This window comes from Pelobates fuscus, chromosome 1 (genome assembly GCF_036172605.1).
Source record: "Pelobates fuscus isolate aPelFus1 chromosome 1, aPelFus1.pri, whole genome shotgun sequence".
In the NCBI taxonomy this organism is placed as follows: Eukaryota; Metazoa; Chordata; class Amphibia; order Anura; family Pelobatidae; genus Pelobates; species Pelobates fuscus.
The window spans coordinates 495,971,029-495,991,132 of NC_086317.1; the positions used below are offsets into that span (position 1 = coordinate 495,971,029).

At 47.4% G+C, this 20,104-nt stretch overlaps 1 protein-coding gene across 3 annotated transcripts in view; it reads right to left on the reverse strand.

Annotated features, from left to right (window-relative positions):
* Positions 1-20,104, reverse strand: part of LOC134573618 (FH2 domain-containing protein 1-like) — a 97,221-nt gene that overhangs the window by 12,395 nt on the left and 64,722 nt on the right. For all 3 annotated transcript variants that reach the window (XM_063433406.1, XM_063433419.1, XM_063433413.1), the window contains exons 7-9: positions 12,006-12,076; positions 8,969-9,076; positions 8,043-8,113 (exon numbers count right to left, since the gene is read on the reverse strand). In XM_063433406.1, coding sequence (XP_063289476.1) covers positions 8,043-8,113; positions 8,969-9,076; positions 12,006-12,076 — 250 coding nt within the window. The remainder of the gene's footprint in view (positions 1-8,042; positions 8,114-8,968; positions 9,077-12,005; positions 12,077-20,104) is intronic.

Consider the following 20,104-nt stretch of genomic DNA (forward strand, 5'->3'; position numbering starts at 1 on the left):
GGAAAGCCATGCTTCATTTAGTCACAAAGGACTTTCCCTTAACTTTTGAACCCCTGGTCTGATACGTGCCATTTTTTAATATGTTGTTCCCCTAAATGGATTGATTATAAAAATGTAAGTTTTATTCATATACTATGTAAAAATCATAAAGTTATAAAAATGTGTAAGTTTTAGCTTGGAGATAATTGAGTAGATATAGTAGGAAACTCAATTATCTCCCAAGCAGAGGGGAGGGAAACTGTGGGCTGTACTATTATGTTATTGGTTGTTTTATACCTCCCCCTGGGTGTGTTCTGTTTGTACCTGACTGTAATAAAAACCAGGCTGGGTGTGCCAGCACCTCAGTTCTTCTTGACCCTTCAAAACGTAGCCTCGTCTCGTTATTGGAGGGAATTGCTGTATCACACTGGGGATTGCTATGCTCTGCATATTCCCCTGAGCTTAATCACTTAGCTCTTTTAAGAGCTTGTTCCGGATACGCTCTCCTGGAGGAGAGGTCTTCCCCACACGGTCCTGGAGGACAGAAGCCGATCCAGGGTGGAAGGAAGACGGCGTGGCTCCAGTTAAGCTACGGCGGTTGTGGATTCTGCGGTGGTTGTGGTGTCCAGTGCGGTGCTTGTAGTCCTCAGGAAGCACTAGGAGCATCCGTCAACGGAGGGTACTCAGTCGGAGTACACGGAGCTCCGTTACATTGGTGGCAGCGGTGGGATGGCTTCCCTAGTGAGAGGAGCAGCTTCCTGGGAACACCAAGCAAACCTGGAGTATTGGTATAGTCACGTACGGTTTGACACTATACTGAAGAGGCGGTTGGCTCTCTACGGGCCCTACCTAACAGAGGAACTGGTACAGTACATAAGGAGAGAACTGGCGGATGATTTGCAGAAGGAAGGAGAATATCGGGCAATGATAGCGAAGTGTTCCGTCCCTGCGCCCCAGCAACAGCGTGAGTTACAGGGGGCCGAAGGTGCCGTCCTTCCCCCCCCCAGCGGCAGTGTGAACCCCAGGGAGCTGAAGGTGTCGTCCTTCCTCCCCAGCGGCAGTGTGTACCCCAGGGAGCAGAAGGTGTCGTCCTTCCTCCCCAGCGGCAGTGTGTACCCCAGGGAGCAGAAGGTGCCGTCCTTCCTCCCCAGCGGCAGTGTGTACCCCAGGGGGCCGAAGGTGTCGTCCTTCCCCCCAGCGGCAGTGTGAACCCCAGGGAGCAGAAGGTGTCGTCCTTCCTCCCCAGCGGCAGTGTGTACCCCAGGGGGCCGAAGGTGTCGTCCTTCCCCCCCAGCGGCAGTGTGAATCCCAGGGAGCTGAAGGTGTCGTCCTTCCCCCCCCAGCGGCAGTGTGTATCCCAGGGAGCTGAAGGTGCCGTCCTTCCTCCCCAGCGGCAGTGTGTACCCCAGGGGGCCGAAGGTGTCGTCCTTCCCCCCCCAGCGGCAGTGTGAACCCCAGGGAGCTGAAGGTGTCGTCCTTCCTCCCCAACGGCAGTCTGTGTTTCAGGGAGAGGAGCGCAGCACCCTCTCTCCCCAGCGGCAGCTTACCATTACAAGGGGAGACACCAATCTCCCAGACGGCGCAGATGGGACCGTGGTCTCTGTGCCTGACCTACCGGGATGCTGGACAGCCTATCCAGATCCCCAACTACCCTCACCGGGACAACAGGAGGAGGGGGTAAGTACCAATTCCCCTCCCCAGCTAACTCCTAGCGTGGCACCAGGGTTAACAGAGGCGATGTTAACCCCTACTGACTTCCATGTTCCCTTGGCTACTGAGCCGGACTATGGTCTCAGCACCCCAGCAGAAGAGCTGGCAGCTGGGCAGAGTGCAGTTGGCCTCTGCCCTCCCTCAAGTCCCCACAGCATGTTGCCCCATCACCCCAGCAAAATACCCAGGTGCAGTAACGGTTTCTTGTGGGTGGGTCATGGAGCTCCGTTACAACACAGATACACATACACACACTGACACACATGCAGATTTACAGATACATGTACTACATACACACACTGACTACATACAGACACCCACAGACCGACCGACCCACAAACCGACCGACCGACCCACAAACAAACCGACCGACCGACCCACAAACAAACCGACCGACCGACCCACAAACAAACCGACCGACCGACCCACAAACAAACCGACCGACCGACCCACAAACAAACCGACCGACCGACCGACCCACAAACAAACCGACCGACCGACCGACCCACAAACAAACCGACCGACCGACCGACCCACAAACAAACCGACCGACCGACCGACCCACAAACAAACCGACCGACCGACCGACCCACAAACAAACCGACCGACCGACCGACCCACAAACAAACCGACCGACCGACCGACCCACAAACAAACCGACCGACCGACCGACCCACAAACAAACCGACCGACCGACCGACCCACAAACAAACCGACCGACCGACCGACCCACAAACAAACCGACCGACCGACCGACCCACAAACAAACCGACCGACCGACCGACCCACAAACAAACCGACCGACCGACCGACCCACAAACAAACCGACCGACCGACCGACCCACAAACAAACCGACCGACCGACCGACCCACAAACAAACCGACCGACCGACCGACCCACAAACAAACCGACCGACCGACCCACAAACAAACCGACCGACCGACCCACAAACAAACCGACCGACCGACCCACAAACAAACCGACCGACCGACCCACAAACAAACCGACCGACCGACCCACAAACAAACCGACCGACCGACCCACAAACAAACCGACCGACCGACCCACAAACAAACCGACCGACCGACCCACAAACAAACCGACCGACCGACCCACAAACAAACCGACCGACCGACCCACAAACAAACCGACCGACCGACCCACAAACAAACCGACCGACCGACCCACAAACAAACCGACCGACCGACCCACAAACAAACCGACCGACCGACCCACAAACAAACCGACCGACCGACCCACAAACAAACCGACCGACCGACCCACAAACAAACCGACCGACCCACAAACAAACCGACCGACCCACAAACAAACCGACCGACCGACCCACAAACAAACCGACCGACCGACCCACAAACAAACCGACCGACCGACCCACAAACAAACCGACCGACCGACCCACAAACAAACCGACCGACCGACCCACAAACAAACCGACCGACCGACCCACAAACAAACCGACCGACCGACCCACAAACAAACCGACCGACCGACCCACAAACAAACCGACCGACCGACCCACAAACAAACCGACCGACCGACCCACAAACAAACCGACCGACCGACCCACAAACAAACCGACCGACCGACCCACAAACAAACCGACCGACCGACCCACAAACAAACCGACCGACCGACCCACAAACAAACCGACCGACCCACAAACAAACCGACCGACCCACAAACAAACCGACCGACCGACCCACAAACAAACCGACCGACCGACCCACAAACAAACCGACCGACCGACCCACAAACAAACCGACCGACCGACCCACAAACAAACCGACCGACCGACCCACAAACAAACCGACCGACCGACCCACAAACAAACCGACCGACCGACCCACAAACCGACCGACCGACCCACAGACCGACCGACCGACCCACAGACCCACCGACCCACCGACCCACAGACCCACAGACCCACAGACCGACCGACCCACAGACCGACCGACCCACAGACCGACCGACCCACAGACCGACCGACCCACAGACCGACCGACCCACAGACCGACCGACCCACAGACCGACCGACCCACAGACCGACCGACCCACAGACCGACCGACCCACAGACCGACCGACCCACAGACCGACCGACCCACAGACCGACCGACCCACAGACCGACCGACCCACAGACCGACCGACCCACAGACCGACCGACCCACAGACCGACCGACCCACAGACCGACCGACCCACAGACCGACCGACCCACAGACCGACCGACCCACAGACCGACCGACCCACCCACCGACCGACCCACCCACCGACCGACCCACCCACCGACCCACAGACACAGACCGACACAAAGACACAGACCGACACACAGACACAGACCGACACACAGACACAGACCGACACACAGACACAGACCGACACACAGACACAGACCGACACACAGACACAGACCGACACACAGACACAGACCGACACACAGACACAGACCGACACACACACGCAAAAGTTACATTTGTAAACCCATACTCCAGTTTCCTACCTGTTGCTGGAGGGTGGTGTGGCGAAAGTGACCTTAACACCTTTTCTTGGAGCGGCCTGTTTGCCAGCCTCCTGCCCACAGACTATGGGCCCTGCAGGGAAACCTGTAAAAGACTACCGAACTTGACCGACTGTTAGCACTGATTTCCCTGGAACTGTTTTGGGCATAGGACCATGTGCACGGTCGGTCAAAACTATGACTTCCACGAAATTCCTGAACCCCTGAACAGATCTGGTTGATTTTTGGATTTGTTGTTCACCCAGATAGGGGCTATATACCCAGATATGGGGTTTTATGTGTTTTAAGGGTACTTTTTGGGGTTTCATAAAATTGTATGTTTTTCTGTGCTTGGAGATAATTGGGTTAGATTAGTACAGTTCATGATTCAATTATCTCCCAAGCACAGAGGAGGGATTCTATTGTTTGTGTATGGGAGTGTCTCACTGTATGACTCTGGTTTTATTGGTTTATTCCCTGTGCCCAACAAGGCCCACCTGGGTGTCACCCCGGTTGGGAAACTTGTATAAAAGGCCAGTGTGCCTCCATTAAAATTCTGTTCCTGCTTACCCTCAACATAGAGTCTCAACTCATATGTGGGAGAAACGGCTGTATCTATCCTGGGGATTGCGATATCACTATACTCCCCAGGAATTCTAATCACTAAGTCTTATAAGAGCTGTTCCTGCTACGCTCTCTGGGAGTAGGAGAGGTCTGCCCTCTGGAAGCTGGATCCTGGTCTTGGGTCCAGGGTGGGTGAAGGACGGCGAGAGCCCAACCAAGCTGCGATGGTTCGTGGGGTTTACGGTGGTTATGGTGTTTCAGTACAGTGCTGATGGTGCTTGCAAGTTCTAGGAAGCCGTGATTGACGGAGGTACCCGGTCGGGGTGCCAGGTGGTCCGTCACAGGTGGCTTCCCTGGGGTTCAGTGTAGTGCCAGAGGTTGTTGGGAGTAGGGAACTGGCTGTCCAGCCGTCCTCCTCCTCACTGCCTCCTCCTCCTCCCACCCATGCGGCTCTGTGTTTTCTCTGAGAGGAAGAGACTCGCGGCTGTCCCTTCCAGCACTGCAAAAATCAAGGGGGCACAGTCGCACGGTTAATGGGCTACAGGCCTATAGCACCAGACCAGGCCCCTGCTGATACAAGCCCACTGGGTCACCCGATGAGACTCCGTAGTATGTGGGCCCCCAGCTGCACCGGCAGGCCTGTGGGGATAAAGTGAGGGCAGAAAGGCCCATGGGGCAACTGCCTTGGGTCCCTGCGTTAAAGACAGTCCTGCAGGTACAAACAAGGGGGAAAAAGTATTTGATCCCCTGCTGATTTTGAACATTTGTCCATTGACAAAGAAATGACCAGCCTATAATTTTAATGGTAGTTGTATTTTAACAGTGAGAGACAGAATAACAAAAAGAAAATCCAGAAAAATGCATGTCATAAAAGTTATAAATTGATTTGCATGTTAATGAGTGAAATAAGTATTTGATCCCCTATCAGTCAGCAAGATTTCTGGCTCCCAGGTGTCTTTTATACAGGTAACAAGCTGAGATTAGGACCACTCTGTTAAATGGAGTGCTCCTAATCTCAGCTCGTTACCAGTATAAAAAACACCTGTCCACAGAAGCAATCAGAGTCCAAACTCTCCACCCTGGCCAAGACCAAAAAGCTGTCCAAGGATGTCAGGGGCAAGATTGTAAACCTACACAAGGCTGGAATGGGCTACAAGACCATCGCCAAGCAGCTTGGTGAGAAGGTGACAACAGTTGCAATTATTCGCAAATGGAAGAAACACAAAATAACTGTCAGTCTCCCTCTGTCTGGTGCTCCATGCAAGATCTCACCTCATGAAATTTCAATGATCATGAGAATGGTGAGGAATCAGGCCAAAAAACTACACGGGAGGATCTTGTTAATGATCTCAAGGCAGCTGGGATTATAGTCACCAAGAAAACAAATTGGTAACACTACGCCGTGAAGGACTGAAATCCTGCAGCTCCCGCAAGGTTCCCCTGCTCAAGTAAGCACATGTACAGGCCCATCTAAAGTTTGACAATTAACATCTGAATACTTTAGCAGAACTGGGTGAAAATGTTGTGGTCAGATGAGACCAAAATTGAGCTCTTTGGCCTCAACTCAACTCGCCGTGTTTGGAGGAGGAGAAATGCTGCCTATGACCCCAAGAACACAATCCCCACCGTCAAACATGGAGGTGGAAACATTGTGCTTTGGGGGTGTTTTTCTGCTAAGAGGACAGGATAACTGCACCACATCTAAGGGACAATGGCCATGTACCATCAAACCTTGGGTGAGAACCTCCTTCCCTCAGCCAGGGCATTGACATGACAATGACCCAAAACACACAGCCAAGGCAACAAAGGAGTGACTCAAGAAGAAGCACATTAAGGTCCTGGAGTGGCCTAGCCAGTCTCCAGTCCTTAATCCCATAGAAAATCTGTGGAGGGAACTGAAGGTTCGAGTTGCCAAGCATCAGCCTCGAAACCTTAATGACTTGGAGAGAATCTGCAAAGAGGAGTGGGACAAAATCCCTTGTGAGATGTGTGCAAACCTGGTGGCCAACTATCAGAAATGTCTGACCTCTATGATTGCCACCAAGGGTTTTGCCACCAAGTACTAAGACGAAGGCATCAAATACTTATTTCACTCACTGACATGCAAATCAATTTATAACTTTTTAGACATGCGTGTTTCTGGATTTATTTTTTGTTATTCTGTCTCTCACTGTTAAAATACACCTACCATTAAAATTATAGACTGATCATTTCTTTGTCAGTGGGCAAACGTTTAAAATCAGCAGGGGATCAAAAAAAATGTTTCTTTACTGTATACAATCTCATTATTGGGATTACATTTGGTTTATAAATGACAGACCATGACAACTTTAAGTAATTGTATTGAGTTCTATGAAGACGTTAAGAGAAATATAGATTGTGTCCCAGTGAATGTGATCTACTTGGATTTTTTGAAGGCATTTGATATGGTTTTAAACAGAACGATACAAACTGAAAAAAAAAAAAAAGTTTTGATAAAAATTCCTTCACTTGCATTGCAAAAAAAAAAAAAGAAAAAAGTTAGAAATCCCTTAAACTCAAACAAGGGCTGTGTTCTGGGTCCAGGTTTTTGCAATGTGTTCAGCAACTACTTTTAGGGGGCACTGGAAGCCATATATCTCTAGAGATAGAAATAAATCATTCTAAAATTACATAAGCAGCATCTGCGTAACTATGGTTCGACCTTGGGAAGTCCTCCTTGGGTGCAGAAATTTCAGGAAATGCTGTACCCACAACTATCCCAAAATTCCCAGCAACATGGACAGGAGTCATGTTTCAGACCTCACCCTTTCACAATGGACTTTTTTTTTAAAACCACACTATGATTTTGACCAGAAACTAGCCATGGACTCTATTGTTTCACTCAAAGTACAGTTTTGTTTTTAATCAATTTATAATAAGACTGTACTATGAATATGCAAAGCAAGTTTGAGTGTCTATTTCCAAACAGACATTATGTAAAAAGTACAGAAGATACACAATTAATAAGAGATGATGAAGTGATGAAGAACAGAGAAGTGACAGTAGGTCATGGGACTGAGAGTGTTAATGCAGTAGACGACAAGGTCACGGGAGCACTGAGAGTGTTAATGCAGTAGACGACAAGGTCACGGGAGCACTTGGCGTGTTGGATAGAAGGTCACGGAAACACAGTGTGTTACACGGTAGGTAACTTCCATATGGTTAGAGATGTTAAAGGCATTATTCATTTTGGGGGAGCCCCGACATATATTAAGGGCATTATTATAAATACATCAATAATTCACCACTTACCTTGATGCCTGATTAATATGAGACAACTTATCTGGGAAGTTCATCAGGTAAGGATTGTTCTTCTCTGCTTCCTGTACACAGGAGAGGAGTAGAAGAGATACTTATATCCCATTCCAGGTCTCAGACAATGCAGCCAATAAGTTACAACATGCAGGTTACAATATTGTGCAGTAAGCACCTTTTAACTGCTCTTCTTCCCCACATCCCTCATCCCATGCTCACCACCCTCCTTCATAAGATGGCTGGCCAAGGAGGCTTGGGGCAATTACCCCGGGCCTCTAACATTTAGGGTTTGTGAGCAGTCGCTGCAGAGCTCCATTGTTCTGCCAGATGGTAGAGTACTGCAGGAAGGGGCATTTTGTAGCCCAGCACTGTGTGGATTCATTCATGGGTTGGTGCCCTATAAACTCAATGCATTCTAAGACTGGACTAGCCCGCAAGGATATTCCCCTGGAGACTGCAGTATTTGGGTCTGACCATGCTGCTAACTATGAGGAGTTTGTACATTACGGAGGAGCTCTCAGGTGGCTGCAGAGTAAGATGAGAAATTGGTAGCAATGGTGTCATGGGAAACAAAGTGTGTGTCTCTGTGTGAAGGCTCCATCATGCTGTACTTAGTGCAACAATGTCAGTCATACCCATACATGGCTTGTGCAGTGTGAAAAGGACATCTGTAACGTGTAAAATAAAGGTTATTCATTGGTACTTGCCCTCCATATCCATTGTGCAGCCATTTTATTACCTGTATCTTTCCAGTGCTCCACTCTGCCCTGCATTTTCTATTGTCTTCTTCTACCCTTCTGATTCCTCCACCCTGCTCATGGTGCATCTCCTACAGCGTGCACTGCTCTATACCATTCATCTGTCAAATCATATTACCCGATCTGTGTGTTCTATTGCGATCTTGCCCAATCTATTATTCTCACCTTGGCTACGAAGTGCATCAGATTCACTCCTGGCTTGTTTGCTTTGGTATCAGCCAATTTAAGGAGGGAGCCCATGCGAAATCCTAGGGCACTTCCTGCATAACCACCCTAAAAGAAAAAAAAATGAGAAGCCTATTAATGATACCAAGATAGGTATGAGGGTCAGGGGAATCAGTGTATGGGGGGATAATTCATACTAGGGTCAGTGAGATCAGTGTATGGAGGTATAATTCATACTAGGGTCAGAGAGATCAGTCTATGGGGGGATAATTCATACTAGGGTCAGAGAGATCAGTCTATGGGGGGATAATTCATACTAGGGTCAGTGAGATCAGTGTATGGGGGTATAATTCATACTAGGGTCAGTGAGATCAGTGTATGGGGGGATAATTCATACTAGGGTCAGTGAGATCAGTGTATGGGGGGGATAATTCATACTAGGGTCAGTGAGATCAGTGTATGGGGGTATAATTCATACTAGGGTCAGAGAGATCAGTCTATGGGGGAATAATTCATACTAGGGTCAGAGAGATCAGTCTATGGGGGATAATTCATACTAGGGTCAGAGAGATCAGTGTATGGGGGTATAATTCATACTAGGGTCAGTGAGATCAGTGTATGGGGGTATAATTCATACTAGGGTCAGTGAGATCAGTGTATGGGGGTATAATTCATACTAGGGTCAGAGATATCAGTGCATGGGGGGATAATTCATACTAGGGTCAGAGAGATCAGTGTATGGGGGGATAATTCATACTTGGGTCAGAGAGATCAGTGTATGGGGGGATAATTCATACTAGGGTCAGTGAGATCAGTGTATGGGGGTATAATTCATACTAGGGTCAGTGAGATCAGTGTATGGGGGTATAATTCATACTAGGGTCAGTGAGATCAGTGTATGGGGGGATAATTCATACTAGGGTCAGTGAGATCAGTGTATGGGGGGATAATTCATACTAGGGTCAGTGAGATCAGTGTATGGGGGTATAATTCATACTAGGGTCAGTGAGATCAGTGTATGGGGGTATAATTCATACTAGGGTCAGAGAGATCAGTGTATGGGGGGGATAATTCATACTAGGGTCAGTGAGATCAGTGTATGGGGGGATAATTCATACTAGGGTCAGTGAGATCAGTGTATGGGGGGATAATTCATACTAGGGTCAGAGATATCAGTGTATGGGGGGATAATTCATACTAGGGTCAGAGAGATCAGTGTATGGGGGGATAATTCATACTAGGGTCAGTGAGATCAGTGTATGGGGGGATAATTCATACTAGGGTCAGTGAGATCAGTGTATGGGGGGATAATTCATACTAGGGTCAGAGAGATCAGTGTATGGGGGTATAATTCATACTAGGGTCAGAGAGATCAGTCTATGGGGGGATAATTCATACTAGGGTCAGTGAGATCAGTGTATGGGGGGATAATTCATACTAGGGTCAGTGAGATCAGTGTATGGGGGGATCATTCATACTAGGGTCAGTGAGATCAGTGTATGGGGGGATCATTCATACTAGGGTCAGTGAGATCAGTGTATGGGGGGATCATTCATACTAGGGTCAGTGAGATCAGTGTATGGGGGGATCATTCATACTAGGGTCAGTGAGATCAGTGTATGGGGGGATAATTCATACTAGGGTCAGTGAGATCAGTGTATGGGGGGATAATTCATACTAGGGTCAGTGAGATCAGTGTATGGGGGGATAATTCATACTAGGGTCAGTGAGATCAGTGTATGGGGGGATAATTCATACTAGGGTCAGTGAGATCAGTGTATGGGGGGATAATTCATACTAGGGTCAGTGAGATCAGTGTATGGGGGGATAATTCATACTAGGGTCAGTGAGATCAGTGTATGGGGGGATAATTCATACTAGGGTCAGTGAGATCAGTGTATGGGGGGATAATTCATACTAGGGTCAGTGAGATCAGTGTATGGGGGGATAATTCATACTAGGGTCAGTGAGATCAGTGTATGGGGGGGATAATTCATACTAGGGTCAGTGAGATCAGTGTATGGAGGTATAATTCATACTAGGGTCAGAGAGATCAGTGTATGGGGGTATAATTCATACTAGGGTCAGTGAGATCAGTGTATGGGGGGATAATTCATACTAGGGTCAGAGAGATCAGTGTATGGGGGTATAATTCATACTAGGGTCAGAGAGATCAGTGTATGGGGGTATAATTCATACTAGGGTCAGTGAGATCAGTGTATGGGGGATAATTCATACTAGGGTCAGTGAGATCAGTGTATGGGGGGATAATTCATACTAGGGTCAGAGAGATCAGTGTATGGGGGGATAATTCATACTAGGGTCAGTGAGATCAGTGTATGGGGGGATAATTCATACTAGGGTCAGAGAGATCAGTGTATGGGGGGATAATTCATACTAGGGTCAGTGAGATCAGTGTATGGGGGATAATTCATACTAGGGTCAGTGAGATCAATGTATGGGGGGATAATTCATACTAGGGTCAGAGAGATCAGTGTATGGGGGTATAATTCATACTAGGGTCAGAGAGATCAGTGTATGGGGGGATAATTCATACTAGGGTCAGTGAGATCAGTGTATGGGGGGATAATTCATACTAGGGTCAGAGTGATCAGTGTATGTGGGGATAATTCATACTAGGGTCAGAGTGATCAGTGTATGGGGGTATAATTCATACTAGGGTCAGTGAGATCAGTGTATGGGGGGATAATTCATACTAGGGTCAGAGAGATCAGTGTATGGGGGGATAATTCATACTAGGGTCAGTGAGATCAGTGTATGGGGGGATAATTCATACTAGGGTATATGTGGGGTAATTAATGTCAGGGGCCTTAGCGAGTGGAGTTTCACCCAAGTGACGTGCAGCGGCTAGTAACCTTCAAAGCTTTGCTGGTTGCACAGGACTTGAAATTGTAATCCCTGATTAATGTAACTGAAGGACATGAAAGGAGTAAACACATTCACAGTAAATGTAAATGACGGGATTTGAGGGGTAAATGTGAAGAAATATGCTGAGTGTTAATAAACACATACATACTGCATTCATGTAATTTCCAGCTTTTAACACCAGGTGTATAATCGTGTGTAACTCCTCGCACTGCAACAGCTCTGTAAAACAACACATCGAACAATATCACAACGACAATATCACAACGACAATATCACAACGACAATATCACAACGACAATATCACAACGACAATATCACAACGACAATATCACAACCAGGGAAGCAGTGTTTGTAGAGTGGCTACAGGGTATGTTAGTGTATTGGCTGCAGTGCGTGTAGCGGAGAGCAATGGAAGCACTCCAATAGCTATTCAGGAACAAGAAAAACATAATACGAAGTACAGCATAAGTAGTAAATAAATCCACAAATCTCCCATCACCCTTCCCAATAACTGGACAACACTCAGTATTATTATTTTATTATTTACATAGCGCCAACAAATTCCATAGCGCTGTACAATGGGTGGACTAACAGACACATAATTGAGATCAGACCACTGGACGTACAGGAACAGAGGGGGTTGAGGGCCCTGCTCGATGAGCTTACATGCTAGAGGGAGTGGGGTATAGTGACACAAACGGGTTAAAGTAGGGGAATTAAATAGTTTGTTAGAGAAGGATTTATTGAGTGCTTGGTATGTAATTTTTTACAGTTGCAGGAAAGGAGTCATGGGGTGGGGGATGAGAAGCCTGCTGACAGTTTAATTGATACGCTTTAATGAAGAAGTGAGTTTTCAAATTTTTTTTTGAAGGAATGGAGGCTGGGTGAAAGTCTGATTGAGGAGGGAAGGGAGTTCCACAGAATAGGTGCAGCCCTAGAGAAGTCTTGAAGGCGAGCGTCAGCAGTGGGGATCCGGGCAGAGGATAGGCGTAGGTCTGGTATGAGCGCAGGGATCTCGACGGGACATACTTGTGTATGAAGGAGGATAGGTATGTTGGAGCAGCATTATGTAGGGATTTGTAAGCAAGCGCCAGAATTTTGAATTGGGCCCTATATCTAACTGGAAGCCAATGCAGGGACTGACAGAGCGTGGAGGCGTGGGCGGTGCGACCGGACAGGAAAATAAGCCTTGCAGCCGCATTCATTATAGATTGCAGCGGTGCAAGCTGGGAACATGTAAGACCAGTGAGAAGGGGATTGCAGTAGTCGAGGCGAGAGAGAACAACAGCATGATCCAGTATCTTAGCCGCGTCTGGCGTTAGATATGGGCGGATGCGCGCTATGTTCTTGAGTTGGAAGCGACAGGATTTGACTATCGATTGTACATGGGGAGTAAAAGACAGGTCAGAATCGAAAAGAACCCCTAGGCAGCGAGCCTGTGAGGTAGAGGTGATAGTAGCGCCGTTGACTTGGATGGAGACAGACACAGGAGTAGCAGCACTTGAGGGAGGAAAAATTAGAAGTTCTGTTTTGGACAGGTTGAGTTTAAGGAAGTGAGCAGCCATCCAGTTGGAAATAGCAGAGAGGCAGTCAGAAACACAAGTCAAGGTGGGTGGAGAGAGATCAGGGGAGGACAGGTAGATTTGTGTGTCATCGGCATATAAATGATATTGGAAGCCAAAGGAGCTGATGAGTTTACCAAGGGAGGCAGTATAGACAGAGAACAATAGGGGGCCGAGGACAGAACCTTGGGGGACGCCGACAGAGAGGGGTTGGGGAGAAGAGGCAGAGTCAGAGAAAGAAACACTGAAAGAGCGCTGGGAGTGGTAGGAGGAGCACCAGGACAGAGCAGTATCTCGTAGACCAAAGTTACGGAGAATGTGAAGAAGCTGTTGATGATCAACAGTGTCAAAGGCAGCAGAAAGATCAAGGAGAATTAAGATAGAGTAATGGCCGCGAGATTTAGCAGCAATACTTTGGATACTTTGGTCACAGCAGTTTCAACAGAGTGACCAGCGCGGAATCCAGACTGAAGGGGGTCAAGCAGAGAGTTGGATTCGAGATTTTTAGGAGCAGAACTTATTTTTAATGCCACACACTCTGCTTTTATGCAATTATCCCATGCAAAGGAGACACCCACAGAAAATTAGGAATTATCCAATCACTAGCTGGTTACAGTTCACATATTCCCTCCCCTTAGCCTGAGAGATAACTTAATTATCTGTACAGTTTACACACACATTTTTCCCCAATTCTTAGATGTACCCCAAACAGATATCCTACACCCATAAATCATATATCCCCTGATAGCCCTGATCTGGGTGAGCAACATACTGAAAAATCACCCAGATCTTTTCAGGGGTTCGTGAATTTCCTGGAGGTCTTAGTTTTACCGACCGCACACGAGGTGTAAGCCGAAGATAGTTCCATGTGTTTTGGACTTGCGGCCGGTCTCCGTTCATGTTGAAGATAATGGGTTCTGCCTGCGTTCGTATGATTCCCCTCGTTCGTGTCATTCCTTTCACCGAACGCCGTTCTGTTCTCTTGTTTTCCCACGAACGGGTGCGAGTATGGAGGTCTTTGCGGTGTTCGCGTGGTCGAGTGTCGAATTTGGGTTCCAGACACTCGACGACCAAACACCGCTGGTGCGTTCGTATGAAAAGATGACCCAGGAAATGCCCAGTGTGTTTGTGTGATTGTCAATTAAGGTAGTGTGAATAACGATAGGGGGGCTTAGTTAGTGCCACACTCCTCTCCGGGGTGGCCTGGTTGTTCGATGTTTTGTTCGTTTGTCGAATGGTACAACTTCAGATGGTTGAAAGTACCGTACAACCAGACGAATGAGACAACAGATAGCTTGTTACTTGTTTCTTCTACGTAATGAACCGCGGTAAAGGGAATAACATACTGCAACAATTAAGGGTAGGGACAGCCAACAATAAAAAAATTATGAGTAGCAACAGTAACAGTGTGTGTTTGTGTACTGGCTGCAGTCTGTGTTTGTATACTGGCTGCAGTGTGTGTTTGCGTACTGGCTGCAGTGTGTGTTTGCGTACTGGCTGCAGTGTGTGTTTGCGTACTGGCTGCAGTGTGTGTTTGCGTACTGGCTGCAGTGTGTGTATATACATTCTTCGATTAAGAATACATGAATTCCCATACCTACATGTATTGGTGCTTGTGACTGGATGTATGTATAGGTGTGCGTACTTGTGTGTGTGCGCGTACGTGCATGCGTGTTGGATATAGGCCTTCATGCATATCCTGCAACTCTTGGATGGGAATTCATGCATTCTTAAAGGGACACTATAGTCACCTGAACAACTACAGCTTAATGTATTTGTTCAGGTGAGATCTATATCTCCCTGCAGGCAATCTAATGTAAACACTATTTTCAGAGAAAATACAGTGTTTACATTGATTGATAGGAATACCTCCAGTGGCCGTCACTCAGACGGCCACCAGAGGGACTTCCTATCATGCAGGGCCCTAAAAAGGCCCTGTACACGTCAGACGTTTGAAAATACGTCTGACGTGTGCAGGAGAGAGAAGGCACTGTGTGCGCGCCTTCTCTCTCCAGCCTGTCAGCAGAGGAGGGGGGCGGGCAAAGACCGTGAGCTGAGCTGTCAGTCAGCTCAGCTCGTGGCCGCTCACACCGCGCGCATGCGCGGTAGTGCGCTGAGGACTTCAGAGGGCGGCATGAATGACGCCCTCTGAAGTCTGTGCGCATGTGTGGCGAAGCCGCGAATGCGCACAAGAGAGCAATGACGCTTCCAATTTTGACGAAATAGGGGGCGCGGCTTCACGAGGCTCCCGGCGCTGGAACCAGGTGAGTAAACAGGGTCTGCGTGGAGAGTCCCTTTAATATAATTATTTTACTCTCCCCTTCTAGCACCATCTTCTGCACGGTTTGCTTGTTTTTTTCCCCTCTCTTTCCCCCCCTTACTCTGTGATCTTCACACAAGACATTTACGACCCTTTGCGAGAATGGTGTATTTTCTATCAGACCTGTGTCTTATCTGCACTCAGCTCACTTTAACCCCTGTATCACAACTCAGCTTTGAATTCTATGTGTCGTCTTTGCTCAGAAATGCTTCAGACCAATATGAGCGTTGGAATGATCGCTTCCAGCTGCTCTAAGGGTATTGCAGCGATGCTTCGTGCAATACTCCCCTGACTGCCGGGCCCCCGAGTGATCGCTTCCAGCTGCTCTAAGGGTATTGCAGCGATGCCTCGTGCAATACTCCCCTGACTGCCGGGCCCCCGAGTGATCGCTTCCAGCTGCTCTAAGGGTATTGCCTCGTGCAATACTCCCCTGACTGCCGCGCCCCCAAATGATCGCTTCCAGCTGCTCTAAGGGTATTGCAGCGATGCCTCGTGCAATACTCCCCTGACTGCCGGGCCCCAGAGTGATCGCTGCCCTGGAGCGATCACTTCTGGGTTTTCAACACGTGGAGCCTGGCAGTGTAGTGCAGAGCATCAGAAGCCATCAGCTCTGCCTGTATGCTGGGTGCCTCGAGGGGTTGAGGCACTCAGTAAAGATAAATTAAATAAAAAAAAAAAAATAAGGATTAACCCTCCACCCCGCAATACTAACCCCTCCCATGTACTTACCCGATCGGTCTTCTGCTCCACTAGGGGGATTGTTTGACAGCCCCCTCTGCAAAAAAGGACCCCGTAGGCCATGTGATCACTCTGAAAGAGCAGTCACATGGCCGCAATAGGCGTCCATAGTGTTGCCGGCAGGGGGACTGCCTGAACTGACAGGCAGTCCCCCTGCTGGTGAAAAAAAAAAAAAAGTTTTACAATTAAAAAAAAATCTGTTAATAAAAATATCTGTATATTTATGAGATATATATAATGTCATACTAAGTGTATTTTTTATTAATATATGCATGTAGTAATAAAAAATACACTTAGAGTAAAATTACACGTGTGTGTATATAACTATATTTTGTGTGTATATACACCAACGCGTTTCACCTATACAGAAGGCTTTTTCCACACTTTGAAATGCGTTAGTGTGTTACTTACCTTTTTATTTGTTTTATAAATGTAATCTACTTTGTACCCCTGAACCTTCATTGGAAATTTTTTATTGGAGAAGCTGCATCTCAAATTCCTGGGTGGGGGACCAACCACCTATGCTGTAAAGGACTGAGCAATCCCTATTTGCTCATCCATTGTGAATATATCTCTCTCTTTACTTTATTTGTTTTATTAATACAGAGAATGCTATTCCTGTTCTTTTATATCCCATATACATCACTGGAGCATCATCTGTAATACACCATGTGGATTATTGGCACAGGGATATAATACCGGAGGAAATCATGACCATCCTAACATCCACAGAAGAAACTCTGGTTTGGGAAATTTTTAGCTGCAGTACACATAAGGAACACACAGCACTTAGAGGAGGGATAAGCCAAATGGCAAATGATTTAGGTAAACTAGAAAAATGGTCAGAGTTGTGGCAACTGACATTTAATGTGGATAAGTGCAAGATAATGCATCTTGGACGTAAAAACCCAAGGGCAGAGTACAGAATATTTAATAGAGTCCTAACCTCAACATCTGAGGAAAGGGATTTAGGGGTGATTATTTCTGATGACTTAAAGGTAGGCAGACAATGTAATAGAGCAGCAGGAAATGCTAGCAGAATGCTTGGTTGTATAGGGAGAGGTATTAGCAGTAGAAAGAGGGAAGTGCTCATGCCATTGTACAGAACACTGGTGAGACCTCACTTGGAGTACTGTACTCAGTACTGGAGACCATATCTTCAGAAGGATATTGATACCTTAGAGAGAGTTCAAAGAAGGGCTACTAAACTGGTTCATGGATTGCAGGATAAAATTTACAAGGAAAGGTTAAAGGATCTTAACATGTATAGCTTGGAGGAAAGACGAGACAGGGGGGATATGATAGAAACATTTAAATACATAAAGGGAATCAACACAGTAAAGGAGGAGACTATATTTAAAAGAAGAAAAACTACCACAACAAGAGGACATAGTCTTAAATTAGAGGGACAAAGGTTTAAAAATAATATCAGGAAGTATTACTTTACTGAGAGGGTAGTGGATGCATGGAATAGCCTTCCAGCTGAAGTGGTAGAGGTTAACACATTAAAGGAGTTTAAGCATGCGTGGGATAGGCATAAGGCTATCCTAACTTTAAGATAAGGCCAGGGACTAATGAAAGTATTTAGAAAATTGGGCAGACTAGATGGGCCGAATGGTTCTTATCTGCCGTCACATTCTATGTTTCTATTTGGGCATATTGTATTTTATAGTGCTGTTTCTGGCCCTTTAAGAACTGTAGTTGGGCTTATGGACTTGTATTGGACCGTGCTGGTCCTTTAAGAACAGTCTTGGGACATATTGAGACTTGGTGTGACAATGCCCCTTTAAGACGATGTTCCCAGACCTTTCAAATACTATGTTCCTGGCTTTCTCCCACTTGGTTCAGTAAATGGGGCTTACTGAACCAAGTATTACACAGGCGGACAACACAGAACTGGAAGTGTGCAGGCAATTTACCTCCCAGGCTGGGAGGCTGCTGTAGGTAAATTGCCGACTGCTGGGGACCGCCGTTCGCCATCTTTATTCATTCGACCGTGGTCAGCGGTGTGTGCAGCCAAATTCATGGAACTGAAATCGGTTACACATTTCAGCGAACACCGCTTACCCTTACCTTCTCCTCCACTGAGTTTTCAGCCACAGAGACTAAGTCCCGTTCGGCTATTTGAACACACAGCTATACTAAACTATTAGCACGAACGGCCCCAGTGTGAAATTGACCGACTGCACAGCCCAAATCTATGGAACTGTTTTGGGCAGGAAAATGTGCTTGCGCTCGGTCACAAAGGACTTCCGTCTAACTTTTTAATCACCGGATGGAATTGCCTTTATTTTGGAAATGTTTTTATTTGAAGAGTGCTGAGTAATAATATGTGCTTTTATGGAGATTGGATGTATAGTTTTAAAGTTTTAGTAAATGTATAAAAAATATATTTTTCCTGCCTGTTATAATTAAGTTAGTCTATTGTGTTGAGATAATTGTATCACAGGCAGAGGGGAGGATTTCTGCTGGAATGAATGGGAGTGTTTAGCTGCGCGCCGCAGAGTGATGCCGGGAGCCGGAATATGACATCATATTCCGGCTCCCGGCATCACTATGCGGTGCGCAAGGGAGCTGAGCAGAGAGCTCAGGGGAAAGTGCTCCCTCGCTGACTGCACAGTGTGACTGCCTGCCCGGGAAACAACCGCCCACCTGCCTGCGCGTCCGGCCGCCTCCCTGCCCCACTGGACCCCAGGTAAAAAATCCACCCAGTTATCCCAAAAAGTAGGGAGGCTGGGTGGATTGCAATTTAAAATAATAATAATAATTGTGGGGGAGTGTGTCAGTAAATGTGTGTGTGTGTCAGTGAATGTGTGTGTGTCAGTGAATGTGAGTGTGTGTGTTTCAGTGTGTGTCAGTCAGTGAGTGCGTGCCGGTCAGTCAGTGAGTGTCCGAGTAATAGTGTATGCCTGTCTATCAGTGTGTCAAATCAGTGAGTGTGTGAATTTCATTGTTTGTCAGTGTATATGAGAGTGTGCGTCTGTAAGTGAGTGAGCGTCTGTCAGTCAAAGTGCGGCCTTGACAAGAAGGGGTGGGGACGATTTAAATTAGGGAGGGAAGGGGGTGCCCGATCACTGTCCTGCCTAGGGCAGCACAAATCATAAATACACTGCTGGTCACTAAAGGGTTAATGTGCTGTTTAAATTGTTTAAAACTGGGAACTGGATCAGCTGGCCAGTTGGATAGTTAGGAATACTGCTGTTTAGTAAGTCTCGAAGTTTGAGTAGTTTATTTTCTTTTTGTTTTATTTATGTAAAGCACAGCATTGTATAACCTGTGGAAAGTGACAATAAACTGCAGTACGGTTTTATTCTGACGCTTGCATTTGAAGTTTGTCAAGAGCCTGGCCATCCTGCCACATACACACACACACAATTTGTGTTTGAATATAAGCATGATTTTGTATGGAGTATGTGTGTGAATGCAGGTGTGCATTTGTGTGCATTGTATACACTTACACACACAGATACTCAGACACTTACACAGATCCTCAAACATTGACACATAATACACACACTGATACAAAAGGACAGAGATACAGACACACATACGGAGACACACACATACATACTAACAGACACATACAGGCTCACAAACTGACACACACATACTAAAACAGACATACAC